The 25,624-nt window shown below is 45.3% G+C and overlaps 2 protein-coding genes and 1 long non-coding RNA gene across 6 annotated transcripts; 2 read left to right on the forward strand and 1 right to left on the reverse strand.

Annotated features, from left to right (window-relative positions):
- Positions 1–5,756: 5,756 nt before the first annotated feature.
- LOC9267441 (ABC transporter C family member 8-like) lies at positions 5,757–11,620 on the forward strand. Its single transcript, XM_015786027.3, is given in 13 exon segments — positions 5,757–6,138; positions 6,141–7,234; positions 7,802–7,848; positions 7,850–8,073; positions 8,132–8,235; positions 8,321–8,935; positions 9,047–9,210; positions 9,329–9,624; positions 9,795–10,009; positions 10,103–10,408; positions 10,629–10,692; positions 10,781–11,020; positions 11,185–11,620. Coding segments are annotated over 13 exon segments (3,861 nt in total). The 3' UTR covers positions 11,295–11,620.
- Positions 7,664–14,310, reverse strand: LOC112939420 (uncharacterized). 4 transcript variants are annotated; one of them, XR_010742232.1, is made up of 9 exons: positions 14,175–14,310; positions 10,572–10,981; positions 10,339–10,381; positions 10,083–10,241; positions 9,019–9,994; positions 8,597–8,942; positions 8,200–8,501; positions 8,010–8,106; positions 7,664–7,913 (listed from the first exon to the last, which is right to left on the reverse strand). It is a non-coding gene; the product is annotated as an uncharacterized lncRNA (long non-coding RNA). The 4 variants fall into 4 exon arrangements; XR_010742233.1 differs by lacking the exon at positions 10,572–10,981 and having other exon boundaries at positions 9,019–9,227; positions 9,308–9,994; positions 14,175–14,294; XR_010742234.1 differs by having other exon boundaries at positions 10,572–10,903; positions 14,175–14,287.
- Positions 14,311–23,462: 9,152 nt separating this feature from the next.
- On the forward strand, positions 23,463–24,368 carry LOC4341308 (abscisic acid receptor PYL9-like). Its single transcript, XM_015786269.3, has one exon. The coding sequence runs from the start codon at positions 23,522–23,524 to the stop codon at positions 24,143–24,145; it is 624 nt and encodes a 207-aa protein (XP_015641755.1). The 5' UTR covers positions 23,463–23,521; the 3' UTR covers positions 24,146–24,368.
- Positions 24,369–25,624: the final 1,256 nt, after the last annotated feature.

Raw genomic sequence — 25,624 nt, forward strand, 5'->3', positions numbered from 1 at the left:
GCGCAGAACCTATACGAGGTTATATATGCTAATTATGTTTTGATAATATAACCTGCAATGATCGGATTAGAGTTAACGCTTATCTGTTGTGTGGGGCCAGAACTTGCTGGGCAGATGCCAGATGGACGGCAAGTGATCTGCTTCGTCGTACCAGCATCTATCAAATCATATGTATGTTGTATAGTGTCTCTGAAGCAAAAAACAAAAAATTCTTTGGCGTTCCTGCAAGGAGAAAGCCGACTTGTCGGATAGAAAGAAAACGTGACAAGAAGAAACAGCAAGCATAGAAACGCTGACATGATCACATATGATCAATCTATGTGTGCAGACCACACAAAGCAGCCAGAAACAAAGACAGAGAGTAATTAATAGTTCTATCCCAGAAAAAAATATTAACTTTTAGGTATGAATATAGATATATCCTCCGTTTCAGAATGAGAAAACAATGCTTAATGTTTTCTGATATGGAGGAAGTAGATTTGAAGATATTTTGGTTGTCACTGTGTACTGAGCTTAAGTTAAAAAGCCATGATGACAGCAGAAGAAAAGCAAAGATTGCAGTAGCCATGACGCTTTCACGACAATAACAGTTGTAATGCTGACATACTGATATTGCAAGAGTGCAAGACAACGAAGCCCTTGACTGGAACTGCTAACGCAGTGCTATTCTCTCAATTTCTACCAATCTACCATTGCTCGAATGATTGCATCGTGTATGATTTCTAACATCAGATTCAAAATCATCTAAGTTAGTGCCTAATGGTGGATCGAATTGATCAGTCGATCGAGGATGTCAGTATGTCACAAACGACGCCATTTTGGTCTTTTCAAAGTTAATAAGGCAAATAATTGAAACAAATGGTGTCTTGGTGGTTCAAACGGTGTTGTCTCCCGAGGAAATGATAGCTCGCGATTGACACATCTGGTGAACAAACAAAAAATATGTGACTGCTCGAGATGGGCATGTTCTAGCGTGTGCTGTTCGCTCCGGAACGACATAGGTTTTAGGTTTTTTTTTATTATTTTTTTAGACAAGGGTAATTTTTATCTGGCCTTTACATCTAACCAGATATATGCAGCTTTTTTACATTATGAACTTGACTCCTCAAATAGCCCAATCCAAAATTTGTTCATATTGAGATTTGAACTCAGAACTTTAAGATACTACTCAGGTCACTGCAACCACTAAACTATCATGACACCAAGACACCGTATATTAATTTCTCATGATAATATTTTAGATATTTTTTCTACTTTATAATAATTAATTAATTCATTTGTGCTTTCAAATAATTGCCACAAATTATTTATCTATTCAGTCATGCAACACAACATAATTATTGTTTGTTGAAAATCCCCTAGACTATTAATTGTTTTACATGGAAAAATTGAGAAAAACAATGGGACGGTGTACCGTTTTAACGGTATAGTTTATAATTTATACTTACCAATCACTCACCGATTCTTTTTCTCTCTAAAAGCGTGTCGTGTGTTATCCTTTCACATGAAGACTGCTGACTAGTGACGACTGACGAGAGGTCTCTTTTCTCCTACAGTACAAAATAGCTATGAAATACTCTAGTACATCACTACTTGTACACCTCTTTAGGTCCATATGGGTCTGACACCTGCTTCAATTAGCAAAGTTAGAATTAAGCACTAGAGCTAGTAGCATGAGCCTAAACAAAGCATGTCAGCAGCACGTGAGGAAGTTTCGCTGTACTTTCTGGCCTAGCTATGCATGGTCCATCTTTTTATTTGATTGTTGAATACCCATAAATATTAGAATTAGTGGTGTCATATCTGAAGTCTCATGCCATCACACCCTATATTTGGTATCAGATCCGCTACTAAGATGTATCAACCCAGTATCTAGGTATTGGATCCGGTACTCATAGGTATCAAACCCAACCTAGGTATCGAATCCGGTACTTATAGGTATCAGACCCAATATCTAGGTATTAGACTTGGTATTGATAGGTATCATACTCGGTACCTGGGTATCGGACCCAGTACTTACAGGTATCGGAACTGATACTCATAGGTATTAGATTAGATACCCGATACCTGGGTATCCAATCTGATACTCATAGGTATCATACGCGATACCGGATTCGGTGCTCATAGGTATCAAACCTGGCCTAGGTATCAAATCTGATACTCATAGGTATAAGCCCCGATACTTAGGTATCAGACTTGGTATTCATAAGTATCATACTCGGTACCTGGGTATCCGACCCGTTACGCATAGGTATTGGAACAAATACTCATAGGTATAAGATCAGATACCCAATACCCGGGTATCCGATTGGTACTCATAGGTATCAGACACGATACCTAGTTATCGGATCCGGTACTTATAGGTATCAGACCCGATAACTCGGCATCAGATCTTGTATTTATAGGTTTCATACTTGGTACCTAGGTATTTGACCCAGTACCTGGATATCAGATATGATAATCTAGCATCTATGTATCACATACTAGAGTTTCTAAGATGTGGTATAACCAAGAGCCTAACATGACATATCTAATTAGAATCCATTGTATCCATATATAATATAGGTAATTATTTATCTGGTCTAATCCGTGCATGGTATAGGACACATGCAAATAGATGCAACCAATCTTAGACACATAGCTAGGCTACTAGGCTTAATAAGTACCTTACATAGCTAGGGTACGGGACTACTAGTAGCTATTATAGGGATTTGGCATGCACAGCAAGCTAGTAGTACCTCCGGTTTTATTTCCTAGCTAGGCTAGTATCAAAGGCAGGACTTAGCCATGCTAGGTACTAGCTATCTGTCAGGAACAAGACTATACACTGATACACAAAACAAACGTGCGTGATGATAATCCTAGCAGCACGCGACATGCTCGGGAGAAGCCAGCACGTGGAGCCGCGGCATGGGAGATAAGTGGTATACCGTTGTGTAGTCTTTCTCGGAAAAATTATATAAACATTATATTGTAAAGCTTTTGCGACGACAAACTTGGCTATATCATTTTCATATATCCACAATCAACATTATGGATTAATAATAACTATAATAATTATGATAGAAAATTATCTTGTATTTCTCCGACGTATCCTTAAAAAAAGTATAAAATATGAAAGGGCCAGCTGTTGGCCTAAATATTGCCAGTACATGCACAACTAAATATTGGAACTTTATATTTTTGCGATTCAACTCTCCAACTTCTCTCCAACTTGCCAGCGTCGTTGCTATTTTCTATTAGCAAAATCATAGGTTCATAGACGTGAAATTAAATGTTAGTCCTCCATTATGCTCTAAGGAAAAATACAAAATAAAATCAACACCAAACCAAATCCATGCACCCAAAAAACTTAAAATAAAAACCCAACCTCCAAATAAAATCAAACAACCACAGTAATTCTACATAAGGCTAAAAAAGAACTGGCGATCACTACTACTCCCTCCATCCAAACATGTAAGACTTATCTCTTCTTTCTTTCTATAAAGTAATGCCCACTAAACACCTAAGGGCCTTTTTATTTGTAGGAAAAGTGTGGAAAATTTGGAGGATTTCAATCCTATGGAAGCCTTTGAAACAAAGAATTGAATCCTATTCTATCCTTTAAATTCCTATGGAATATGGAATGAGTAATCCTATAGAGATTTTGGAGAAAAATTAGCAAGAGGTCCAACCTCTTGAAAAAAATTCCTTTAGTCTATCTTTTTCATCCGATTCCTGTGTTTTTTCCTATGATCCAATCAAACGGTCATTCCTGTGTTTTTCTCGTATTTTTCAATCATTTGTTTTATATGTGCATTCTTGTCAGAATCTTTTGTTTTTCCTAGTCCTGCATTTTTCCATTCCTCCTTTTTTTTCCTATTCCTACGATTCAAAAGGCCCATAAAGCTCAACATGTAAACATAGTATTTATTATCACTCCAAAAACCTACATGCAAACATGCCACATCAACCCATTAAGCACACAAAGCTCAATATGCAACCATATATTAATTATATCTACAATTTACTTCATTCTAAAACTAAACATACATATGCTAGATCATTATTCTTGAATCATTTTCATAATATTTCAATCCAAATCATTTCATCATTTCTCTATTATCTAATATATATCCCGCAGTAAATTGCGGGGCATCATCTAGTTTCTTTTATTATCAAGACTAAAGAAAAATTAACTCATCTCTCATCTCCCATGTAAAAAAAGAACTATATACTTACATACATAAATATTAAGACGGCTGCTTGCTTCCAATCAATTATTTTAGAACATGCAGACTAAAAATATGATCATATTGTAGGATCGAAATAGCAAGAAACTAAACCAACCAGAAGTGATTGAATGGTTGTGGTACCAAAAACTGAAACTTTTAGCGGAATTAAAGGTTACCCTCAAATTCGACGGTGATCGGTCCAACCGGAGTAGATGCGCCGGTCTAACCGCTCAATATCCTCCGGTCTGACCGATGGAGTTGGTCCGGTCTAACCGCCCAATGCGCCACTGTCTCCTGTTGCCGCCACCGGTTTGACCGCCGGGTATCTATTGGTCTAACCACCGATTAGACCATTGAACCCGAACAAACACAAATCGAACATCTCTCGAAGTAAATTGAAACTTTATTACTTCTCTTTGTATTTACAAAATGCAACAACATCACTCATGAAAATCTCAACTAAACTCGAAACCCTAACTTTTCTCTAAACTCAACTCTCTCAAAAATCAACACCAAGAGGCTATACCCTCCCTCTCTATTTATCTGAGGTAAACAGTCTAAAGCCACGAGCCAACCTAGTACAAGAAGTCCTAATCCCTTAGAAAACTTTACAAACTCCAATTGTACTAAATTTGGACTCCCTCCAAATTCGACTCCGCATTCCATACGCACACAATATCTCCCTTGTATGCCATATAGAATTTTCACCAACCACGTGCATTGATCTTTAGCCTAAGCATCCCGCATGATATCTTGATCATCTGGACGTCATCTTCTCCCAAGTCGACTCCCGATCCATCACCGACAACACTCTTCCGAAGCATTAAGAATCACCTACACATGCATCAACCAAGAAACCATATCCGAGCACAAGTTCTCACCAACTTGACTCATTGTTAAGAAGCAATAGTATTACATACACATAGTATCCATCTAGAAGTCATAAACATGAATTATCCACGTATATCCAAACAATTGACCATAAACCAAAACCGACACAACATCAGCCAGTCAGACTACGTGCTGGCTGGTTTGACCGCACATATACCGCCGGTTTGACCAACTACCACAACCCGGTCTGACCGAATACACTGTGTCAGCAGTAATCCCTATTCATCACCTAAAAATTCTAATTATATCCAAAATCACTTCGGTAATAATCTCCAAATATCAAAACCAATAATCTCATATACCAATAGTTCATCACAAAATAACAATCAAACACGCTTTGGTTTTACACATATATTTTGGAAAAAACAAAACATGAAATATTCTTAATACTTTTGAATGGAGGGACTAATTACCAGCTATCAGTCTCCTAGAGGAAAAAAATGATTATTTGATGTTATAGAGATTACCACTTTGATTATGCATGTGATTTGCCATTTTACAGATTATCTCTTTTACGCATGATCCGACCCAAAATCTGAGGTGAAAGCGATGGAGAGGAGTACGTTCTCTGAGCTTCATCAAGCAAATTCCGCCATAAAAAACCGCGCGGCGCCACGTCGCGCGCGTCATTGGCAACAACTGGGCTCGGCAATGGCCGGCCGGAGCGGCGAGAACGGCGGCGCCGGCGGCGGCGACCTGTCGGAGCCTCTGCTCGGCAAGGAGGCGCCTCGCCGGTACTCGGAGCTGTACGGCGCCGGCGTGCTCAGCCGGCTGTCCTTCTCGTGGCTGAACCCGCTGCTCCGCCTCGGCCGCTCCAAGGCGCTCGACCTCGCCGACGTCCCGCTCATCGCCTCCGAGGACGGCGCGGCGCGCGCGTCGGAGAGGTTCGCCGAGGCATGGAGCCTCCACGGCCATGGCAAGGACGGCGGCGGTGGCGGCCGCCTCGTCGGCGTGCTGCTCAGGTGCTTCCTCGGGGAGATCATGCTCACCGGCTTCTACGCGCTCGTCAAGACGCTGGCCATCGCCGTGTCGTCCGGTACAGCAGCCACAAGGCAGAGGAGGAGGAGCGCCGGGACCTCGCCGCCGCCGGCGCATCGGCGGCGGTGGCGCTGGTCGGCTCGCTGCTGGCGATCAAGCTCGCCGAGTCGCTGTCGCAGCGGCACTGGTTCTTCAGCTCGCGGCGGACGGGGATGCGCGTCCGGTCGGCGCTGATGGCGGCCGTGTTCCGGAAGCAGCTCCGGCTGTCGGCGCGCGCGCGGCGGCGCCACTCCGCCGGCGAGGTCGTCGGCTACGTCGCCGTCGACGCGTACCGCCTCGGCGACGCCGTCAGCTGGCTCCACACGTCGTGGAGCTCGCCGCTGCAGCTCGCCCTCGCCGTCGCCACCCTCCTCTGGGCGCTCCGCCTCGGCGCGCTCCCGGGCCTCGTGCCCCTCGTCGCCTTCGGCTTCCTCAACGTGCCGTTCGCCAGGGCCCTCCAGGGCTACCAGTCCAGGTTCATGGCGGCGCAGGACGGCCGGCTCCGGTCGACGTCGGAGGCCCTCGCCGGCATGAGGGCCATCAAGCTCCAGTCATGGGAGGGCGCGTTCCGGCGAGCCGTCGAGTCGCGCCTCGGCGGCGAGTTCGCGTGGCTGAGGGAGGCGCAGCTGAAGAAGGCCTACGGCGCCGTGCTCTACTGGGCGGCGCCCACCGTGGTGTCCGCCGTCATGTTCGCCGCCACGGCCGCCGCCGGCAGCGCGCCGCTCGACGCCGGCACGGTGTTCACCGCGCTCGCCGCGCTCAGGGCCATGTCGGAGCCGGTGAGGATGCTGCCGGAGGCCATGACGATGATGATCCAGTACAAGGTGTCGCTGGAACGCATCGGGAGGTTCCTCGCCGAGGAGGAGATCAAACAGGACGACGTGACGAGAGCGGCGACGACGACGACGACGACGAAGAATTCGGATGCGGGAATCATCCATGTCCAGGATGGAAGCTTCAGCTGGAGTGGGAGTGAAGCTGAGCTGACACTGAAGAATGCTCACCTCAGCATTCGCAGAGGGGAGAAGGTGGCAGTTTGTGGCCCGGTTGGCTCAGGGAAATCTTCACTCCTCTGTGCATTGCTTGGGGAGATACCTAGAACATCAGGAATGGTAAGTGATAGAAAAAATGAGATGAATTTTGAAGAAAAAAGAACAGCTTTTCGCATACAGATTGAATCATCATGTTCTTTAGTTTTGTAATCCAAGTAGTTCATAGCAAATTCAGAAAAAAAAAATGATGTGTCCTCTTTCCTTTCACAAACATACAAAATCAAATCCCATCTTCATATATAGATTTTTTTTTCTTCAAAATTAAGTAAAACTTTACATCCAATTTTGACTTCAAAAAGAAAATATTTTCCTTTTGTAATCCAAGTTTGAATTTAGTTTGACTGATGACATTATAATCTAGTATTTAAAATCTGTTCATAATTTCTCATAATTATTTAGATTTCATGCAAAAACAATAGGGCATTATCACTAAAAACTTTCTACTTTCCCCTGAAAAAAGACTCAAGATAATCTTCGACTCTATATTTATCTCCTTTCTTTTCATTTTACCATGAAAGGAGAAAACACAAGATTGTCTTGTCATGTTCATATACAAAAAAAAAAATGACAATGACAAATCTATGTTTTCTAAAATATGAACATGACAAAACTACAATCAATTTTCAGGTGGAGTTGTATGGCACAGTGGCGTATGTTTCCCAGAACTCATGGATAGAGTGGCACTGTTCGCGACAACATCCTCTTCGGGAAGCCCTTCGAGAACTTCGACCATGGAGACCTGACAGAGATCGGCCAGAGAGGAATCAACATGAGCGGTGGTCAGAAGCAGAGGATTCAGCTGGCCAGAGCCGTGTACAGTGATGCAGATGTGTACCTCCTAGATGATCCTTTCAGCGCGGTCGATGCGCACACCGCTGCGGTTCTGTTCTATGTAAGAGGTGCTCCTTGACCTGCATCCATGGATGCACTCCCTGATGAAAAAAAAGTTCTAATCAGTGGCAATGTTCTTGCTGGATTGTGTAATGACAGCACTTTCAGAGAAGACTGTAGTTCTTGTGACTCACCAGGTTGAATTTCTCACCGAGACTGATCGGATTCTGGTAAGTTGATCTTCAGACTATCATTTAGCCATATCAAAGGGTATCAAAGATCCTTCAGATGAATGATCTGCCATTGTTTCAACAGGTAATGGAAGATGGTTATGTCAAACAACAAGGTGTTTACGCAGAGCTAATGGAATCCGGGACAGCATTTGAGAAGCTTGTCTCAGCTCACAAGTCCTCAATCACAGCATTGGATGATTCCAGCCAGCAAAGCCAAGTCCAGGAGCAAAATGTGACTGATGAAAATACATCAGGACAACCTTCTGCAAAATACATCAGTGATATTGATTCAATCTCTGCAAAAGGCCAACCTTCTGCAACCCAGCTCACAGAAGAGGAAGAAAAGGAGATTGGAGACCTTGGATGGAAGCCATATAAGGACTACATCAATGTGTCCAAGGGAATCACACATCTCTGTGTGATGGGTGTTACTCAGGTGCTCTTCACATCCTTCCAGATGATGGCCACATTCTGGCTGGCAGTGGCTGTCCAGATGAACGTCAGTAGTGCTCTCCTGGTAGGGGCATATTCAGGGCTGTCCATCTTGAGCTGCTGCTTTGCCTATATCAGAACCCTTTATGCAGCTAAGTTGGGGCTCAAGGCCTCCAAAGCATTCTTTACCGGCCTAATGGATTCTGTGTTCAAGGCCCCCATGTCTTTCTTTGATTCAACACCGGTTGGAAGAATCTTGACAAGGGTATGGACTTCAAAATAAGATCATAAGAGCTAACCTTTAGATTCTCCATGAACAATTATTATAGGTCAAGTGGTTGCTAGTACCTGACTGTAGCCCTTTTATTCTCTGCAGGCATCTTCAGATTTAAGCATCCTGGACTTTGACATACCTTACTCCGTGGCTTATGTCGTCGTTGGCGCTAGTGAGCTCATCACAACAATACTGGTTACAGGGGCTGTAACTTGGCAAGTTCTAATTGTAGCAATCCCAGTTACAATTACTGTGGCATATGTTCAGGTCAGTCCCCTAATTGCTGCAAACAACTACCATCGTTAATTAAACCAGTAGATGAATAAATAGATCAAATGTTACCTTCTGAACTCAAGATCTCACGTTTGTTTTAAAACCTTTGACGAGGCACTACGTGGCCTCAGCAAGAGATCTAGCAAGAATCAATGGAACAACAAAGGCACCAGTCATGAACTATGCGGCGGAATCAATTCTTGCTGTGGTGACCATCAGGTCTTTTGGGGAAACAGACAGGTTCATCCGCAATAACCTACTTCTTATCGATACCGACGCGACATTGTTCTTCCACACAGTTGCGGCGCAAGAGTGGGTTCTCATAAGAGTAGAAGCACTGCAGAGCCTGACACTACTAACAGCAGCACTGCTCCTTGTTTTGGCTCCTCCAGGAGCAGTCTCACCAGGTATGTATGTACATAAGCCATTACACCTTAACATGTTCATCTTACAATGGTATTTTCAGTATGCTGAACAATGAACGCTTCCAGTTTTTTTTTTTAGATAATGGATTAATTAAAACCCGGCCTCTACATCCAACAAGGATGTATAACACTTCCAATGTTAACTTTTCCAGGCTTTGCGGGTCTCAGCCTCTCCTTTGCTTTGTCGCTGACAGCAGTTCAGGTTTTCCTGACAAAGTTCTACTCCTACATGGAAAACTATATTATTTCAGTTGAGAGAATAAAGCAGTATATGCACCTTCCACCAGAGCCTCCAGCCATTATACCAGAGAATAGGGCTCCAAGTTCATGGCCACAGGAGGGACAAATTGACCTGCAAGATCTCAAGGTAAAACTACAGTAAGTTGCTTTCAATAGAGAAGGCCACAGAACATTTTTAAAAAATGTTTGCAGTAACTTACACACTTATACTTATGAGCAGGTCAGATACCGCCCAAACATGCCTCTTGTCCTCAAAGGAATCACTTGCACATTTCCTGCTGGAAACAAAATTGGGGTTGTAGGGAGAACGGGAAGTGGGAAATCGACACTCATCAGCTCATTGTTCCGCCTCGTTGATCCTGCGGGTGGGAGGATACTCATTGACAACTTGGATATCAGCTCTATTGGTCTCAAGGATCTAAGAACAAAACTGAGCATTATCCCCCAAGAACCTACACTTTTCAGAGGAACTGTGCGCAACAACTTGGATCCTCTTGGTCTGCATTCCGATGAAGAGATATGGGAGGTAAGAAAAATTACATTTGTGCAAAACTCAGATATAAGACGTGATAAAAATCTTACACAATAGTGCGGTTTCTAATAGAATCACTTTACAAAAATCTTCTCAAAACATAAGCAATAGAAGAACTTGAGCTCAATCATGATCCTGAACTTAACCAGACTGGTACCTTTGTTTAGACCAAAATGGTTTCATGAATTGATTAAACTAACACTGAACGTTTCAGGCCTTGGAGAAGTGTCAACTACAGACAGCCATTCGCAGCACACCTGCTCTTCTTGATACAGTAGGTAAGTGACATCAATTTCAGAGGAAAAAAGTTACCATGCAAAATATTTTTAGAAATCTCAAACAATTTGTTCATTTGGCCAATTGTAGTGAGTGATGATGGCAGTAACTGGAGTGTTGGGCAGCGGCAGCTCTTCTGTCTTGGCAGAGTTCTCCTCCGTAGGAACAAGATTCTTGTGTTAGATGAAGCAACGGCATCCATCGACTCCGCAACTGATGCAATCATTCAGAGGGTCATCAGGCAGCAATTCTCAAGTTGCACTGTGGTAACTATCGCTCACAGGGTTCCAACTGTAACAGACAGTGACAAGGTCATGGTACTTTCATATGGTAAGTTACTACACACACGCATATCAATCTGAATATCTGAGGAAGGTTCTGGTCCAGTCATCGCTCATCCGAACCTTCCTCTGATGGCCCTGTCATCCAAACTGCACATATATAAACTGCACATATTTGGATGATTCAAGCTGATGGCCCTTCTGTTTGTGCAGGGAAGCTTATAGAATATGACACGCCCGCCAAGTTGTTGGAAGATAAACAAACAGCCTTTGCTAAACTTGTGGCTGAATATTGGGCTAATTCCAAGCGGAATGCAACATGATTCTACCGTTCATTGTCAGAGCACGATAAAGAAGATGAGTAATTCAATCATGAAATACTCCCTCCGTTTCACAATATAAGACCTTCTAGCATTGCCTATATTCAGATTCATTAACATCTATATGAATATGGGCAATGCTAGAAAGCCTTACATTGTGAAACAGAGGAAGTAGAAGACTGGTAGAAGGGCCTTATCACACTCCTTTAGTGGTTTGTGGAATTAGAAAGACATCAACAAAAACATTTTCTTGTCAGTGAGACAGAATTTTGATCCCAAGATCGGTGCTTGATGCCTTGCACAGTACAACAATATGCAAATTCTTTGCACGTTAGTTATTTCAGCAGATGCGGGGGAGACGGAGAATTCAATTAGGACCAAATATGGTACTATGGTAATTAAGCAATTCTACGGTCCTTGAGGAGGTACCATGAGGTATCAAAAATATAGTGTAAAATTTGGTACCTTATAGTACCTAGGTACCAAGAGGTACCAAATTTACAATAGAAAAAGTGGTACCTCATGGCACCTCCTCAAGGACCATAAAATTGCTCATGGTAATTACATTGTGCAAAATAATCATGTTGTGTTTGATGTAATCTTAACTTAGATGTCGTTAAGCACATATTCTGCTGTTTTACTTAGTTATAGCTTGAGAGGTCCCTAAACTCTGTATCACTTAGGTAAGACTATCAAATAATTAGGCTAGTTTGCAGGCTAAAGTAGAACAGCTAAAAAAGTTTAATTAGGAACCACAATAACAGACTTGCAGGGAAATGCTAGGCTAAAATAAAGTTTAGGGACACTGGTAAAATGATCGGACAAGCTCCTCAATTCAATGTAGATTATTTTTTTTTTGAGGAGTAAACGGCAGGAGCTCTGCCAATTTCATTAAGGAGTAGAGAAAAAGCAACAAAGGTTTTTTACAAACCCAGATTACAAAGGATCCCAAGCATTCTTCTATCAAGGCAACCCGGGGAGATAAGGGGCTAAAATTTTAAGAAAATGAGAAGCAACTAGAAAGGGAGTATGGGCACTACTCATCTAGAACATGCGCTCCAACGTAGGCTTTGCACATAGCGATAATTGAATCAACCACTTGCATCACTGTACTATAAGTACCATTGAAGATTCTTGCGTTGCGCTGTAGCCAAATGCCCCAAGCTGTGTAGATGAAGAGGCCATCAAAATTTCTTCTTTGTTCTTTGGCCATCTCTCTTCTGCAGGTTGACCACCATCGTAGCATATCTCCAACGAAGGTGGAAGCCACATGCATGTGGAGCCCTGCCTTTTGCCAGATGTGTCTCCATACCTGTTTAGCAAAGGCGCATTCCATGAGGAGGTGCATTGCTGTTTCCGGTTCTACTCCACACAAAGGACAAATGTGGCTGTTGTCCCATCCACGAAGCTGGAGTTTGTCGGCTGTGAGGATCTTTCTGTGGATCATGAGCCAACCAAAGAATTTGCATTTGTTTTCTATCTTCGCCTTCCAGAAGAAATCAGACCTATTGTCTTGTATGCCTCCAACGAACTGGATCCTGTAGGCGGAGTTTGCTGAATATGATCCATTTGGAGTCCATCTCCAAGCTATCGCATCGTCTATGCCTTCCTGGAACTCCACCTGTTGGATTTGGTGTCATAGAAGGATGAATTCCCTAACCTGTGTTGTGGTATTCATTCGTCTCATCTGTTTCAACCAGTGGTTCCCTTGTATCTCCTATGCCACTGATCTGTTCTTTCTCGTGGCCAACTGATAGAGGGAAGGGTAAAGTTCTTTCAGGGGTGATCCGTTCAACCATCTGTCATGCCAGAATTTTGATTTGTTGCCATTTCCAAGGGTTATCGTGGTCGAAGCTCTGAACAGCTGCTTGTCTGTTTCATCACAAGGAAGACTCGATCCCTGCCAAGGCTTGTTGACGGCGGTCCATTCCTGCCAAAGCCAGCGGAGTCTTAAAGAGCGACCAAAAAGTTCGAGGTTTGTTATACCAAGGCCTCTCATGTTTTTATGGTCTACAGACTCTCTTCCAGTTAACTAGGCAGTGTCCCCCCTGTGTCTGTTCTGACCCTGTCCAGAGGAAGCCCCTACAAATTTTGTCGATCTTTTTTTCAGCCCATTTTCTAAGGGGGAAAACAGTGAGGTGATAGGTCGGGAGGGCGGAGAGGGTAGACTTTATCAGAACCGTCCGGCCAGTCTTGTTTAGTAACTTTCCTTTCCATGTTGGGAGCCTAGCTGAGAACCTATCGATGAGAGGTTGAACATCTGATTTTCTGAGTTTCCTGATGTGGAGTGGAAGTCCTAGATAGGTACAAGGGAAGTGTTTCATCTGTGCCGGGAAGGGGTAGAGAATATCCTGTAAGTCGAGGGTGTCACATCTAATGGCATAGACTTCGCTTTTCGATAAATTGGTCACCATGCCTATCGCGAGGCCGAAATTTTGAATTATCATTTGGACCTTTTGGAGTTCCTGTTTATCTGGTCTAAGGAACACTACAGCGTCATCTGCATATAAGGCCATATTGAAACGAGCAGTCCGCCTGTGGAGCGGTTGGAGGAGACCTGCTTCCTGTGCTGCGGCAAGGAGTTTTTGCAGAGGAAAGCCCTAAATCGTAAACTCTAATCCCCTCTATCCAATCAGCAACGCATGGAACAGATCCAGCTCCCTACACGACCAATGCGCGTCAGGGATTTCACTATCCCATCAACTAATGACTTGCAATCGCAAGAACAGGAAACAAAACGAGCAAATTTCATCCGAGCAAAGTAAAAAAAAAAAAAAAAACTAACGGGGAATGCCGTCATTCGAGATCTACTAGAAAAACCCACACGGATGAGATGAATCAAAGCAGGAGAAAGATTTGAGATGGTGTAGCAGGGTGACGTACCGGTGTCGTGAGGGGGGATCATCTGTCCGCCGGCGACGGCGATCGATGTCGCCGCCGTCGACGAAGCCGCCGGCGGCGGAAGTCGACGGCTTGTGCACTGATCTGGGCCGAACTTGACCCAAAGGCCTTGTTATAATGGGCCTTAAATGTCAGCCCATTTACAAGTATGGGCTTCGTGGAAGCCACGATCCGGCCCATATATGGGCCTTAAATCTCAGCCCATTTACACACGGAAAAAGTACACCAAGGTCCCTCAATTTGTCATCGAATTACAAAATCGTCATCCAACCGCAAAACCCGATATATGATATCCCTCATCTTACAAAACCTTTCACTTTACGTCCTTCGGTGGTTTTGACCCCAGTTTTGTCCGAAGTGGCGGCTAAGTCAGCGTGGGACCCACGTGGGCCCCACATGTTAGGATGCCACGTCAGCACCCCCTCTCTCTCTTTCCCCTCCTCCCCCTTCATCCTCCTCTCTCTCTCTCTCCTCTCACTTTCTCCTCTCAAGGATCAAGGCCGGCAAGGGAGGAGGGCCGACGTGGCGGGCACGCCGGCGGCCGATGGGAGAGAAAGGCTTGGTCGATTGAGCACCGCCGCCACGTCCATCTCCACCTCTGCTTCTCTCCCCGCCCTGCACATGGATGCGGCGAGCCTGTGCGAGGTCTTTCTTGCATCGGCCACTACTCCTCTCTCCACTTCTCTTCTTCTCTCTCCTCTCCACGGGCAGTAGCGTTGGAGAGGAGCTAGGCGTGGGCTGGTTCAGCAGGTGCGGGCGACGGGGGAGGAGCTAGGCGGCGACAACGACCAAGGAGCTAGGCGCGGGCGGCTACTGGCGGGGAAGAGATGGGCGGCGACGACAGCAGGTGAGGAGCTAGGCACAGGCGGTGGCCGAAGGGGGAAGAGCTGGGCCGATGGCGGGAGGAGCTAGGCGCGGGCGGCTGCCGGTGGGGGAAAGAGATGAGCGGCGGCGACAGCAGGTGAGGAGCTGGGCGCGGGCAGTGGCCAAAGGGGGAAGAGCTGGAGCGACGGCACGGAAGGAGCTGCGCACGGGCGGTGGCCGAATGGGGAGAACTGGGCAACAACGGCAGGGAAGGAGCTGGGTGCGAGTGGCGGCTAGCGGCGACCGGTCGTGCTCTTCTTCACCGCCTCCGCCATGCTCTCCTTCGGCTAACGGTGGGGGTTGGGGGAGAAGCTCACACACCCCTCCCACGACAACGTCGACATCGACTGCTCCGTCGCGGCCAAGTACGACGACGGCTTAGTCGACGCCGTCAACATGCGTCGCTTCGCTGATGACAACGACGAGCACCGCGCGGAGGTGGACTTCAAGCGGCTCGTGCCGGAGATGGAGGTGGGGTGGCCAGCTGCTCCCCCGCCGGCTACCGCCGCAAGCAGCTCCCCCCTCCCACTCGCACCCAGCTGCTCCTCCGCCACCCGCGCGCCTCTCTTCTCCCGCCGGCAGCCGCCCCGCCCCTCCACGCCTTTACGCCCCCAACGGCGAAGAGCCCCTCTGCCTCCATGCTCACCCATGCCGTCGCCTTCGGCTTCCACTTTTGGGTCGGCGTCGGCCTCCCCTCCCGTGTTGCAGCCGCCGCCTCTCCGCCATCGCGCTCGCCCGCCAACGCCACCTCACCCTGCTGTCGCCCTCCCCTTCTCCTGTGTCTCCGCCGCCGCATCGTCGGCCGGCCGTCGGACCTCCTCGCCCCGGCGACCTCCTCCCCACCGCTGGCCGGCCTGCCTAGTCTAGAGAAAAGAGTGAGAGAGAGAGAGGAGGAAAGGAGAGGAAGGGAGAGGCTGGCCTGCCGATGTGGGGTCCACGTGGGTCCCATGCTGGTTCAGCCACCACGTTGGATAAAACCGGGGTTAAAACCGCTGAGAGGCCTAGTTTGAACTGGTTTTATAAGTTAGGGGATGAGCGTTGTATCCGGTTTCGTGGTTAGAGGACAATTTTGTAAGTCGATGACAAGTTGGTCTCCCGTTTCGTCAGTTTAGTTGGGAGGAATGATCTTGATGCATGCCAGCTAGCCGTGCTATCTAGCTAGGCACCCATGGCTGGCGCTGCATGCCGCTGTTTGTATACGATGACATGAGAGACGAGACAATGTGACAATGCAAGTTGCAAGGGTTGTGACAAAGTGACGACGACGAGGAGTCGAATAGAGCCAAAACCCCTGCAGCATGCAACACGGCGCGCCGGGAAAGGAGAAGAAGAAATTGATCAAGACGGACCACCGCCGATCTACCGGTCGACAAAGGGACGGCGCGTGCGCATGCGGCACGCACACCTAGATCGACCGATCGCCTGGAAGACGGCGGCGGCGGCGGCGGCGGCGGCGGGCGATGATCGATATCTATCTGTTCCCAGCGGCAACCAGATCAGCGCCGCACCCCTTGTCCCTCCCCCATTGGACCTCCCCTCTTCCGCTGCTCGGTCACACACATGTATGCATGGAGGCATCCAGATAGAGCTGTGGGCGACAGATGAGCATAGTTGATATGATGATGATAGCTAGCTACGCTAAGATCCAATGACCTGATGCCCGCACGCACGCAGTAAAAGATTTTCCGGGGTGACGGGCCCTTTTGTTTTCTGGTGGACAGTAACTGAAATCGCACGGGAAAATAAGGGACCAGCGCCGGGCTGTCGCCGCACATGATATTCCTCATTATCCCGTGCGGTCGACTTAAGAGGACCGCACGAAAAAATCGATTTTCGCGTGCCGCCTTTTTAAGTGGACCGCACAGAAAAATACTCTTCCTCTTTTCCCTCTTACTCATTTCAAATTTTACACACACACACACTCTCTCTCTTTCTTTTCCCTTTTTATTTTCTCGGCTTATTTGGTAACTCAAAGGAAAGGGACTGAGAGTTTACATGAGGAAATTAATGGTGAGATTAAGATGAAAATTTTATTTTTAATTCCAATATCTTGTTTGGTAGAGGTGGTGGGAATTGATAGCGAGTTTAGTTGGAGATTAAGTCATTAATGAAAACAGATGGCAGTTATTTGTTTAGGAAAAGTAAAGGAGGAATTTCCTCCCAATTACCACCTCCTACCCAGGTAATGACGGTCCGTTTGGTTGGAGGGAGTTTTTAGGAGGGATTGGGAGTTTAGAGGGATGAGGCTATTAAGTGTTTTGTTTGGTTGGGAGACATGGGAATTTTGGTGGGATGGGGATGGGGAATTGAGGAAGGAACTCCATCCTTTTCAATATCTGGGTAGGGGCAGGTAATTGGGAGAGAATTCCTCCTTTAATTTGTCTAAGCAAATCTCAGCCATCCATTTTTATTAATGACCAAATCTTCAACTAAACTCCTTATCAAATTCCATCACCTCTACAAAACAAGATATTAAGATTAAAAATCAAATTCCCATCTTAATCTCATCATCAATTCCCTCGTGTAAACTCCCAATCTCCTTCCCTCGAGTTACCAAACAAGCGGTGAAAAGGAGGGAGTTCCTTCCTCAATTCCACATCCCCATCCCACCAAAATTTCCATGTCTTCCAACCAAACAAAACATTTAATAGCATCATCCCTCTAAACTCCCAATCCCTTCTTAAAAACTCCCCCCAACCAAACGGGCCGTCTCTCCCCTTTACTCTCCTCGTCCCCTCGATCTCCTCCCTCCCATCTATCTGCCTCTTTTCTCTCCTCCCACCCCTCTCTCTCCTCTCTCTCTCTCTGCCTCTTTCCTCTCCTTCCCTCCCCACCGATCGAGCGCCGCTGCCGCCGACGGCGCGGGAGGCGGCTGCTGGCGGAGGCGCTGCGGTGCGGCTCCGTGAGCGAACGAGCGGCGATGGGCGTGACGACGACGAGGCGGCACCGACGCGAATCCGGGAGCGGCGAGCTTGGGCAGCGGCGGCGGGCGCGACGACGAGGCGGCACCGACGGAGATCCGGAAGCGGCGAGCTCTGGCGGCGGCGGCGTGTTGCTCGCGGCGGCGGGCGCGACAACGATGACGACGAGGCGGCGCAGCCGCGGATCCGGGAACGGCAAGCTCGGGCGGCGGCGGCGTGTTGCTCGCGGCGGCGGGAGCGACGACGATGACGAGGTGGCTCCGCGTGCATGCACAGCAGGCGGGACAACGACGATGTGTGAATCTGGGAGTGGCAAGCTCGGGTGGCGGCGGCATGTTGCTCGCGGCGGCGGTGGCCAAGTCCGGAGGCGGGCGTTTCTAGGGTTAGGGCTAGGGTTTCTTTATTTTTTCGATTTTTTTGGTTTTTTTGTTTCCGTGCAGGTGATATTATTTAACCGCAGTATGCACGGAATAATCGATTATCCTATGCGGTCCACTTAACCTGACCGCACGGAAAAATGATTATCCCGTGCGGTTAGACCGTCCGCACGTGAAAATATTTACTTTTACAGACACTTTGCTCCGACGGGAAAATCTTCGCACGGAAAAATCAATTTAACCGCACGAAAAAATAGTTCTTGTAGTAGTGCGCAGCTCGGGCGGGCGAGACAAAAGGAAAAACAAATTTAAGAACCCGTCCGTTGCGTGCATGATCCATCGCAATTCTTCGGAAGTCTCGGGCGCTGCCCGGCCGGCGCGCGACGACGAGCATGTGTGTATACGTCCATGCCGCGCTCGCGTGCGTCGATATATGATCATCGATCCGATCCGACCACGCCAACCATGGATCCGCGCGAGCTTTCTAGATTTTGGTTCCTCTCGCATGTGCCAGCTGATGAGCTGAACCAGTAGGATGGGGCTGTTTGGTTCATTGCCAAACATTGCCTAATATATCTCATATTACTCACTGATTTGTTCATGGTCATATTTGTTACAATATTTCCTTTTATTCGTGAAGCGAGCTTAGTCAACTGGTTACGTTTCTTGTGGAGAAACCAGTCCATCCGCTAGACTTGAACATGTACTCGTATTTACGGCTAATTATTATTTCAATGGTAGGCGACGTACCCATCGATACCGAGGTATCCATGATGACTTCGTCAATCTTAAGATATAACTCATAGGTGTAGGTTATACGTGTGTGCGTTCATAGAGATGAGAATGCGTGAGCATGTGTTTCTAAAAAAAAAAGCCCTCTTATTTACTATAGTCTCACATGTCATCAACTCAAAAACATGTGGCACACTCTTCTTTTGCTACCTAAAGTGTGGTTTACTTTTTGTTGGTCACAACTTAGTTAAATATGGTAAACAAGTGTAACAAATGATTATAATGTTAGTAACTTATTATAGCATTCAAACAGCCCCCTATCTACTTCCCCCTTCTAATGACACTTAAAATATAATTTTCTCGGACAGCCTCTTTTCTTTTTTAGACGAGCTGAAAGAAGCAGAGTTATTAAGATCGGACCGGTCAGACGGTTCGACCAAAAAAAACCGGAACCAGGGCCCCCGCCAGTCCGGTCCCCTTAACAGATCGGGCGTGCAGTCGGACCGGATGAAACTAGTTAACCTGGGCGGTTTTTTATAAACCGGAGATTAAATCGGGCTGGTTGGACCAGTAATGAGCTGAGAGGAGGGCCCAACTAGCTGCCACCGATGCAGGCGCATGTCCCTCTCCTATGTCCTCTTTTCCCTCCATTCCTCGATGACCCACGACAGAAACAGCTGGCGGGGTTGACGGGAAGTGAGCTGGGCCTGTGATGCGGTATTACGTCGAGAGCAGCCAACAATGCCGGCGCCATGACGGGAGCAGCTGGATGGGCAAATCCGGCACTGCTGACAAAGGAGAGACGAATGGTGGTTACCATGACTGCAGCTAGGACGACCACAATGACAGTGGCGGCTAGGGCGACTATGACGACGGCGGCGGCCTCAGCAACGACATACCCAGGGGCATTTCGCCGGCCAGAGCGACGGCCTGATCGAGCGCCGGCAGCCTCGCAACAGTTGGATCCGGCAGTGGCGTCCTCTGGAATGGAAGATCCATGCGGCCCCGATGACAATGGCTTTTGGAGAGGCAACGGCTTCAGGAATGGTGGTGGCAATGCCTTTTTTTTTTTTTCTAGAAATGGGAGCCTGGGTTTATGTATTATTGGTTTTTTTGGGAATTTTTTTTGCCGATTTTTTTCCGATGGGCGACGTACATAATGTGCCTACGTGTAAAATTACGTCTTTGTATGTGGTTGCGCTGTTCGATTGGAAGAGTCCCAATTTGTGCAGACACTTGCTCACAGGCACGCATTCTGGCCGTATGAAAAAAAATGTTTCTGTAGCAGTAACTATTTTGACATACGGTTGACCATTTAACTTACTAAAACTTTTGTGCAAATTTATGAAAAATGTAAGTTATACTTAAAATGTATATTTAATGATAAACCATGTCAGAACCTGTACAATATAGCAACTTCATGCATTCAAAATTTATCATAAAATATTTTGACATAAAATTTATCATAAATCAATAAAATCTTTTAATTTTCCCACCTACTTTCTCATCTAAACTAAGTCACAACATTGTTTCACTTACTTTTTTAAGTACCAATGTAAAACTCCAAAAATCCTTGAGATGGAGAAAGTATTTGTTCTTCTTTTTATAAAAGGGCATCCCCGGCACTTATCCTTGAACTAGAAGAATATAAAGGTAACTGGATACATAATGTTAGCCATCCATAAACAAAACCAATTTGACTTGCTAAAAAAAAGTCTAGTTACAAATGCGACTGAAAGTACAACCTGCACCTTCTATCGTCATCGTTGTTTTGAGATTTGTGCGTACAACGCAAAATTTAACAAGGCATAATATTGTATTATTCCTCTTTTCAGTAAAGCACAGATCTTAACAAAGCATCCAACGGCTCAGCATGTGTGTCCACATAAACTTGCATTTGTAAAAATCTTTTTGGCATTCTGCTTTTGAAGCTTTGTGTGAATTTTCATGTGATCAGGGAAAAGTGTTGAAATTGCAATCATTCTTCGTCAGCGCTTAAGCTCGCTACAACATAAAGAATGACCAGCAGCACTTCTCTCACCTTGAACTATCAGGTAAAGTGGTTACTTCATGCAACTCAACATACAGAAGAAAAACTAACCGTATACACAAAGCATTAGAGTTCTCCAAAGGAAACTCATCAAGCATGCTCTGGACCCAAATGGGGGACACAAACAACATCCAAAGAGAGAAGAAAGAAGAGTTTGTCAACGAGCTGAGATATGGGGATCCCTTGTTTCCATGCTGATGACCCCACCCATTAACTGACACACTTTTATTTCTTACTCCCTCCATCCCAGAATATAGCAACCTAAAACCGAATGGGGCGTATCCTAGTACTACGAATCTGGACAGCTTGTCCAGATTCCGTCCCAGAATATAGCAACCTAGGACCGGATGGGACGTATCCTAGTACTTGTCCAGATTCGTAGTACTAGGATACGTCCCATCCGGTCCTAGGTTGCTATATTCTAAGTACTAGGATACGTCCTATCCGGTTCTAGGTTGCTATATTCTGGAACGGAGGGAGTACATGGATACTTGGCGTGTCACATCGGATATACGGACAAACATTTAAAGTATTAAACATAGTCTAATAATAAAACAAATTATAGATTCCGCCTGTAAACCGCGAGACAAATTTATTAAGCTTAATTAATCCATCATTAGCAAATGTTTACTGTAGCACCACATTATCAAATCATGGCACAATTAGGCTTAAAAGATTCGGCTCGCGATTTACACGCAATCTGTGTAATTAGTTTTTTAATCTATATTTAATACTCCATGCATGTGTACAAACATTCGATGTGACTGGGTGAAAATTTTTGCGTGGGAACTAAACAGGACCTTAGTATTCATCTGATATGTTCCCCAAAGTCTCCTTTGAAATAGAGAAGTTTTTTTTAAAAAAAAATTACAAAAGCTGAAGTAATTTATAGGAATCAATCGGACAAATTTATGCGTCCTAAAGGATCCTTAAATAGGTGCAACAAACTTGTAAATTGCACATTCCATACAACTTGCTTAAGTATAAACCAAGGCCAAAACAGTCCAGCAATCAATAAGTGGAGTCAAACTAATTTGTGACCTCGTGCTGTTAGATCGGGCCCTGGCGTATTGCTGTGTAGCTGTCCTGTGGCAATCTTGCTGATCAATCAGATGCCAAAACATGTTTGAGACCTCTAGGCGTGTAGGCTCTAATTTACACGATCGATTCATGATAGTACAATTGAATAGATTGGTGCATGGAGATTTCTAGTGAGAGATTGATCGAGAAACTTGCAGTTCAAATTGCAATAGGGTATTTCTATGAGAAAATGATGTTGCATTTACTGCATTAGGGTGTTCCAAATTTTCTTTTGAAATGCAATTTGGTTCTAATGGTGTGATCTCAATAGTTTATAAATCCTATTTCGGATGCATTTTTTTTCAGAAATATTTATATATATGTTACCTATATATGAAATTTACGTCCCGACAATGGCGATGATTTCAGCAGCAAGTTGCCTCTCGCCGACCTCTTGTTTCTTTCGTCTCAAACAGAGGGAAGTGGAATGGAATAAGCACAGCAGAAACCTCGACGCCGAATATAACCACACATATGGGATTATCTGGAAAAAGAAAAATGAAAAACCATGATAAAACTGTGCTAGAGTGGAAGTGAACATTGCATCCATTTTAGCGCCAATGCACCATGTCAGACCATTCAATTGTGGTTTGATTTTTGCAAACTACTGATGAGTTGCAGTAGAGCAAATAATTTATAAATTGTTGCGTGTATTTGTACTTAGCATAATTTGCCCTTATAAAAAACAATCAAAGTTATTCCCTCCATCCCATACTATAAAACACGCACGTATTTTAATATTCAACTATTAAACATTTGACGAACAATTAGTATAATATAATTTGAATTTATTTGCTAAAAATAATATCATCGAATTGGTATTTGAATTTATTTTCATATATTATAATTTTGATGCTATAAACCTTATAGTATATAATTATAAGTTTAAAAATTAGTTTCATACACCGTGCTAAATTTAACCTTATAAGACGTTTTGATATTGACCAAAGTCAAACTGGTTTAAGTTTGATCAATTTTGTAAAAAAAAGTAGTAAAATTTTCAACCCAAGACAAAGTTATTATGAAAATATATTCAATTATTGATTTGAAACTAATTTAGTATTATAAATATTACTATATTAGTTTATAAACTTAGCCAAACTTAAAATAATTTAACTTTGATCAAAGTTAAAACGTGTTACTGGACGGAGGGAGTGAAAAGTTGCTGCTTGTCGGCTTCCTAGTAAACCGCGCCCCACACATCACCTCCCTCCCTATATAGGCATAGCTAGCTTAGCTCACCCCCAACATCGCACGCACGCACGCGCTAGAGAAACTAAAGAGAGAGAGGTCGATCAGAAATCAATGGAGGCGCACGTGGAGAGGGCGCTCCGGGAGGGCCTGACGGAGGAGGAGAGGGCGGCGCTGGAGCCGGCGGTGATGGCGCACCACACGTTCCCGCCCTCCACCACCACCGCCACCACGGCGGCGGCAACGTGCACATCGCTGGTGACGCAGCGCGTGGCGGCGCCGGTGCGCGCGGTGTGGCCCATCGTGCGCAGCTTCGGCAACCCGCAGCGGTACAAGCACTTCGTCCGCACCTGCGCCCTCGCCGCCGGCGACGGCGCCAGCGTCGGCAGCGTCCGCGAGGTCACCGTCGTGTCCGGCCTCCCGGCTTCCACCAGCACCGAGCGCCTCGAGATGCTCGACGACGACCGCCACATCATCAGCTTCCGCGTCGTCGGCGGCCAGCACCGCCTCCGCAACTACCGCTCCGTCACCTCCGTCACCGAGTTCCAGCCGCCCGCCGCCGGCCCCGGCCCCGCCCCGCCGTACTGCGTCGTCGTCGAGTCCTACGTCGTCGACGTCCCCGACGGGAACACGGCGGAGGACACCAGGATGTTCACCGACACCGTCGTCAAGCTCAACCTCCAGATGCTCGCCGCCGTCGCCGAGGACTCCTCCTCTGCTTCGCGGCGGCGCGACTAGGAGAGGCCTCGTCAATAAATCGTCGTCGTCGTCCATGGCGGCGGCGGTGTCGTGTTATTTGTCACTTCTTCTTCTTCTTCTTTTTACTTTTTTTTTTAGTTTTGCTTTTCCCATGTTTTTTTTTCTTTTGCTTTCCTTTTGGTTTTCTTGTAAAAACAACTGTTGTGGCATAAGGAAGCCTGTTTTGGTTTGTACGGAGCAAGGGATTTACATTTCCGATTCACCATGGTGGTATCACTGTTTTCGACAAATTTCAACAGCATTTTGATAAGTTTTGACCAAATTGCGATCAAAATTACTATTTTTAAATTTTAGTTTGTCAAAAACCATTCGAAATCACTCCCGAAAATTGATTTCGAGCCACGTCGATAGGTAAAAGAATATCGTGAAAACAATTGTTTTCGGCGGTAGATTAAACCTTGGCACAAAGTAATAACATTTTAGGATTACGTGTATGTTTGGTAGAGCTCCAACTCCTAAATTTAGATTAGGAGTTGAGTCTGGAGTAAAGCTGTGCCGCTGTCTAAACCCAGTTCCACCTCTCTAGTTAATTTTGTGAGAGCACTCCACTCAGCTTCGCTCCCATTTCAGATGGAGCTAAAACTATTTGGCTGGAGCTGTAGCTGTGCCAAACAAACCAATTACAAAACGCGAAGTGATTTTAGGGTGAAGAAGAAACTGAAAAGAAAAGAAGTGGTATTTTGAAAAAAAAAATTGATGTTTGGGAATCTAAACATTATTTTTGTTTAAAGTTTTTGGTAGGAGGCACATCCTACCAGTGCTAACCGATAGACCTGAAATTTTAAAAATATTGAACCCTGATAGTACTCAGGGTTAAAATGATAAGATAGGCAAAGGCAAACGAAATTCTGATGCACGCATGGTCATTTGTTCTTTGCTGTCATCTGCCCTTTTTTTTTTGTTCAATTCAGAGTTTCAGGTGGTTGATAACAGCAAGCAGGATGAACTCAAGACGGTGTTGCTTTCAATTCCCATTTCATTTCTCAAATTCTTTTTTTTTATTTCGGATAAAATCATTTCTTAATTTCATCTTAAATCCAAACAAATATTGAAGGTACGGCCGGCCTGAAACCTCTGGAATTTCCTGCCCAACAATATGTCAATAACTTCGAGTATCTCGTGAGACCCTTTTTTTTTTACAGTTATCAGATAAATGCTACTAAAATATAAACATCATATATATAATGATGCCTTTTTAATTCGAAAAGATTCCAAATACCTCTGATGAGCTGACTCTAAATAAAAATTTTAGGTGAGCAAATTCTGACCTGATGAAAAAGAGTTGTTGCAAAAAGCAGTGGCCACCATTGCTTGGGTAGCCAAAGCAAAGCACTAAGCACACACAGAAAAACAGCAAGAACAAGCGGCATAGATTAGGACAAGTCACTCCCTAAAGCAAAACTGATCATGTACATGCAAATATATAGGTAGCTGAATAATTAAATTAGCTGAATAGTT

The sequence above is a fragment of the Oryza sativa genome, chromosome 6 (assembly GCF_034140825.1).
Source record: "Oryza sativa Japonica Group chromosome 6, ASM3414082v1".
Taxonomy (NCBI): domain Eukaryota; kingdom Viridiplantae; phylum Streptophyta; class Magnoliopsida; order Poales; family Poaceae; genus Oryza; species Oryza sativa.

Excerpts from the sequence above, each read along its gene's own strand:
- LOC4341308 (XM_015786269.3), top strand. The coding sequence starts at position 23,522 with ATGGAGGCGCACGTGGAGAGGGCGCTCCGGGAGGGCCTGACGGAGGAG.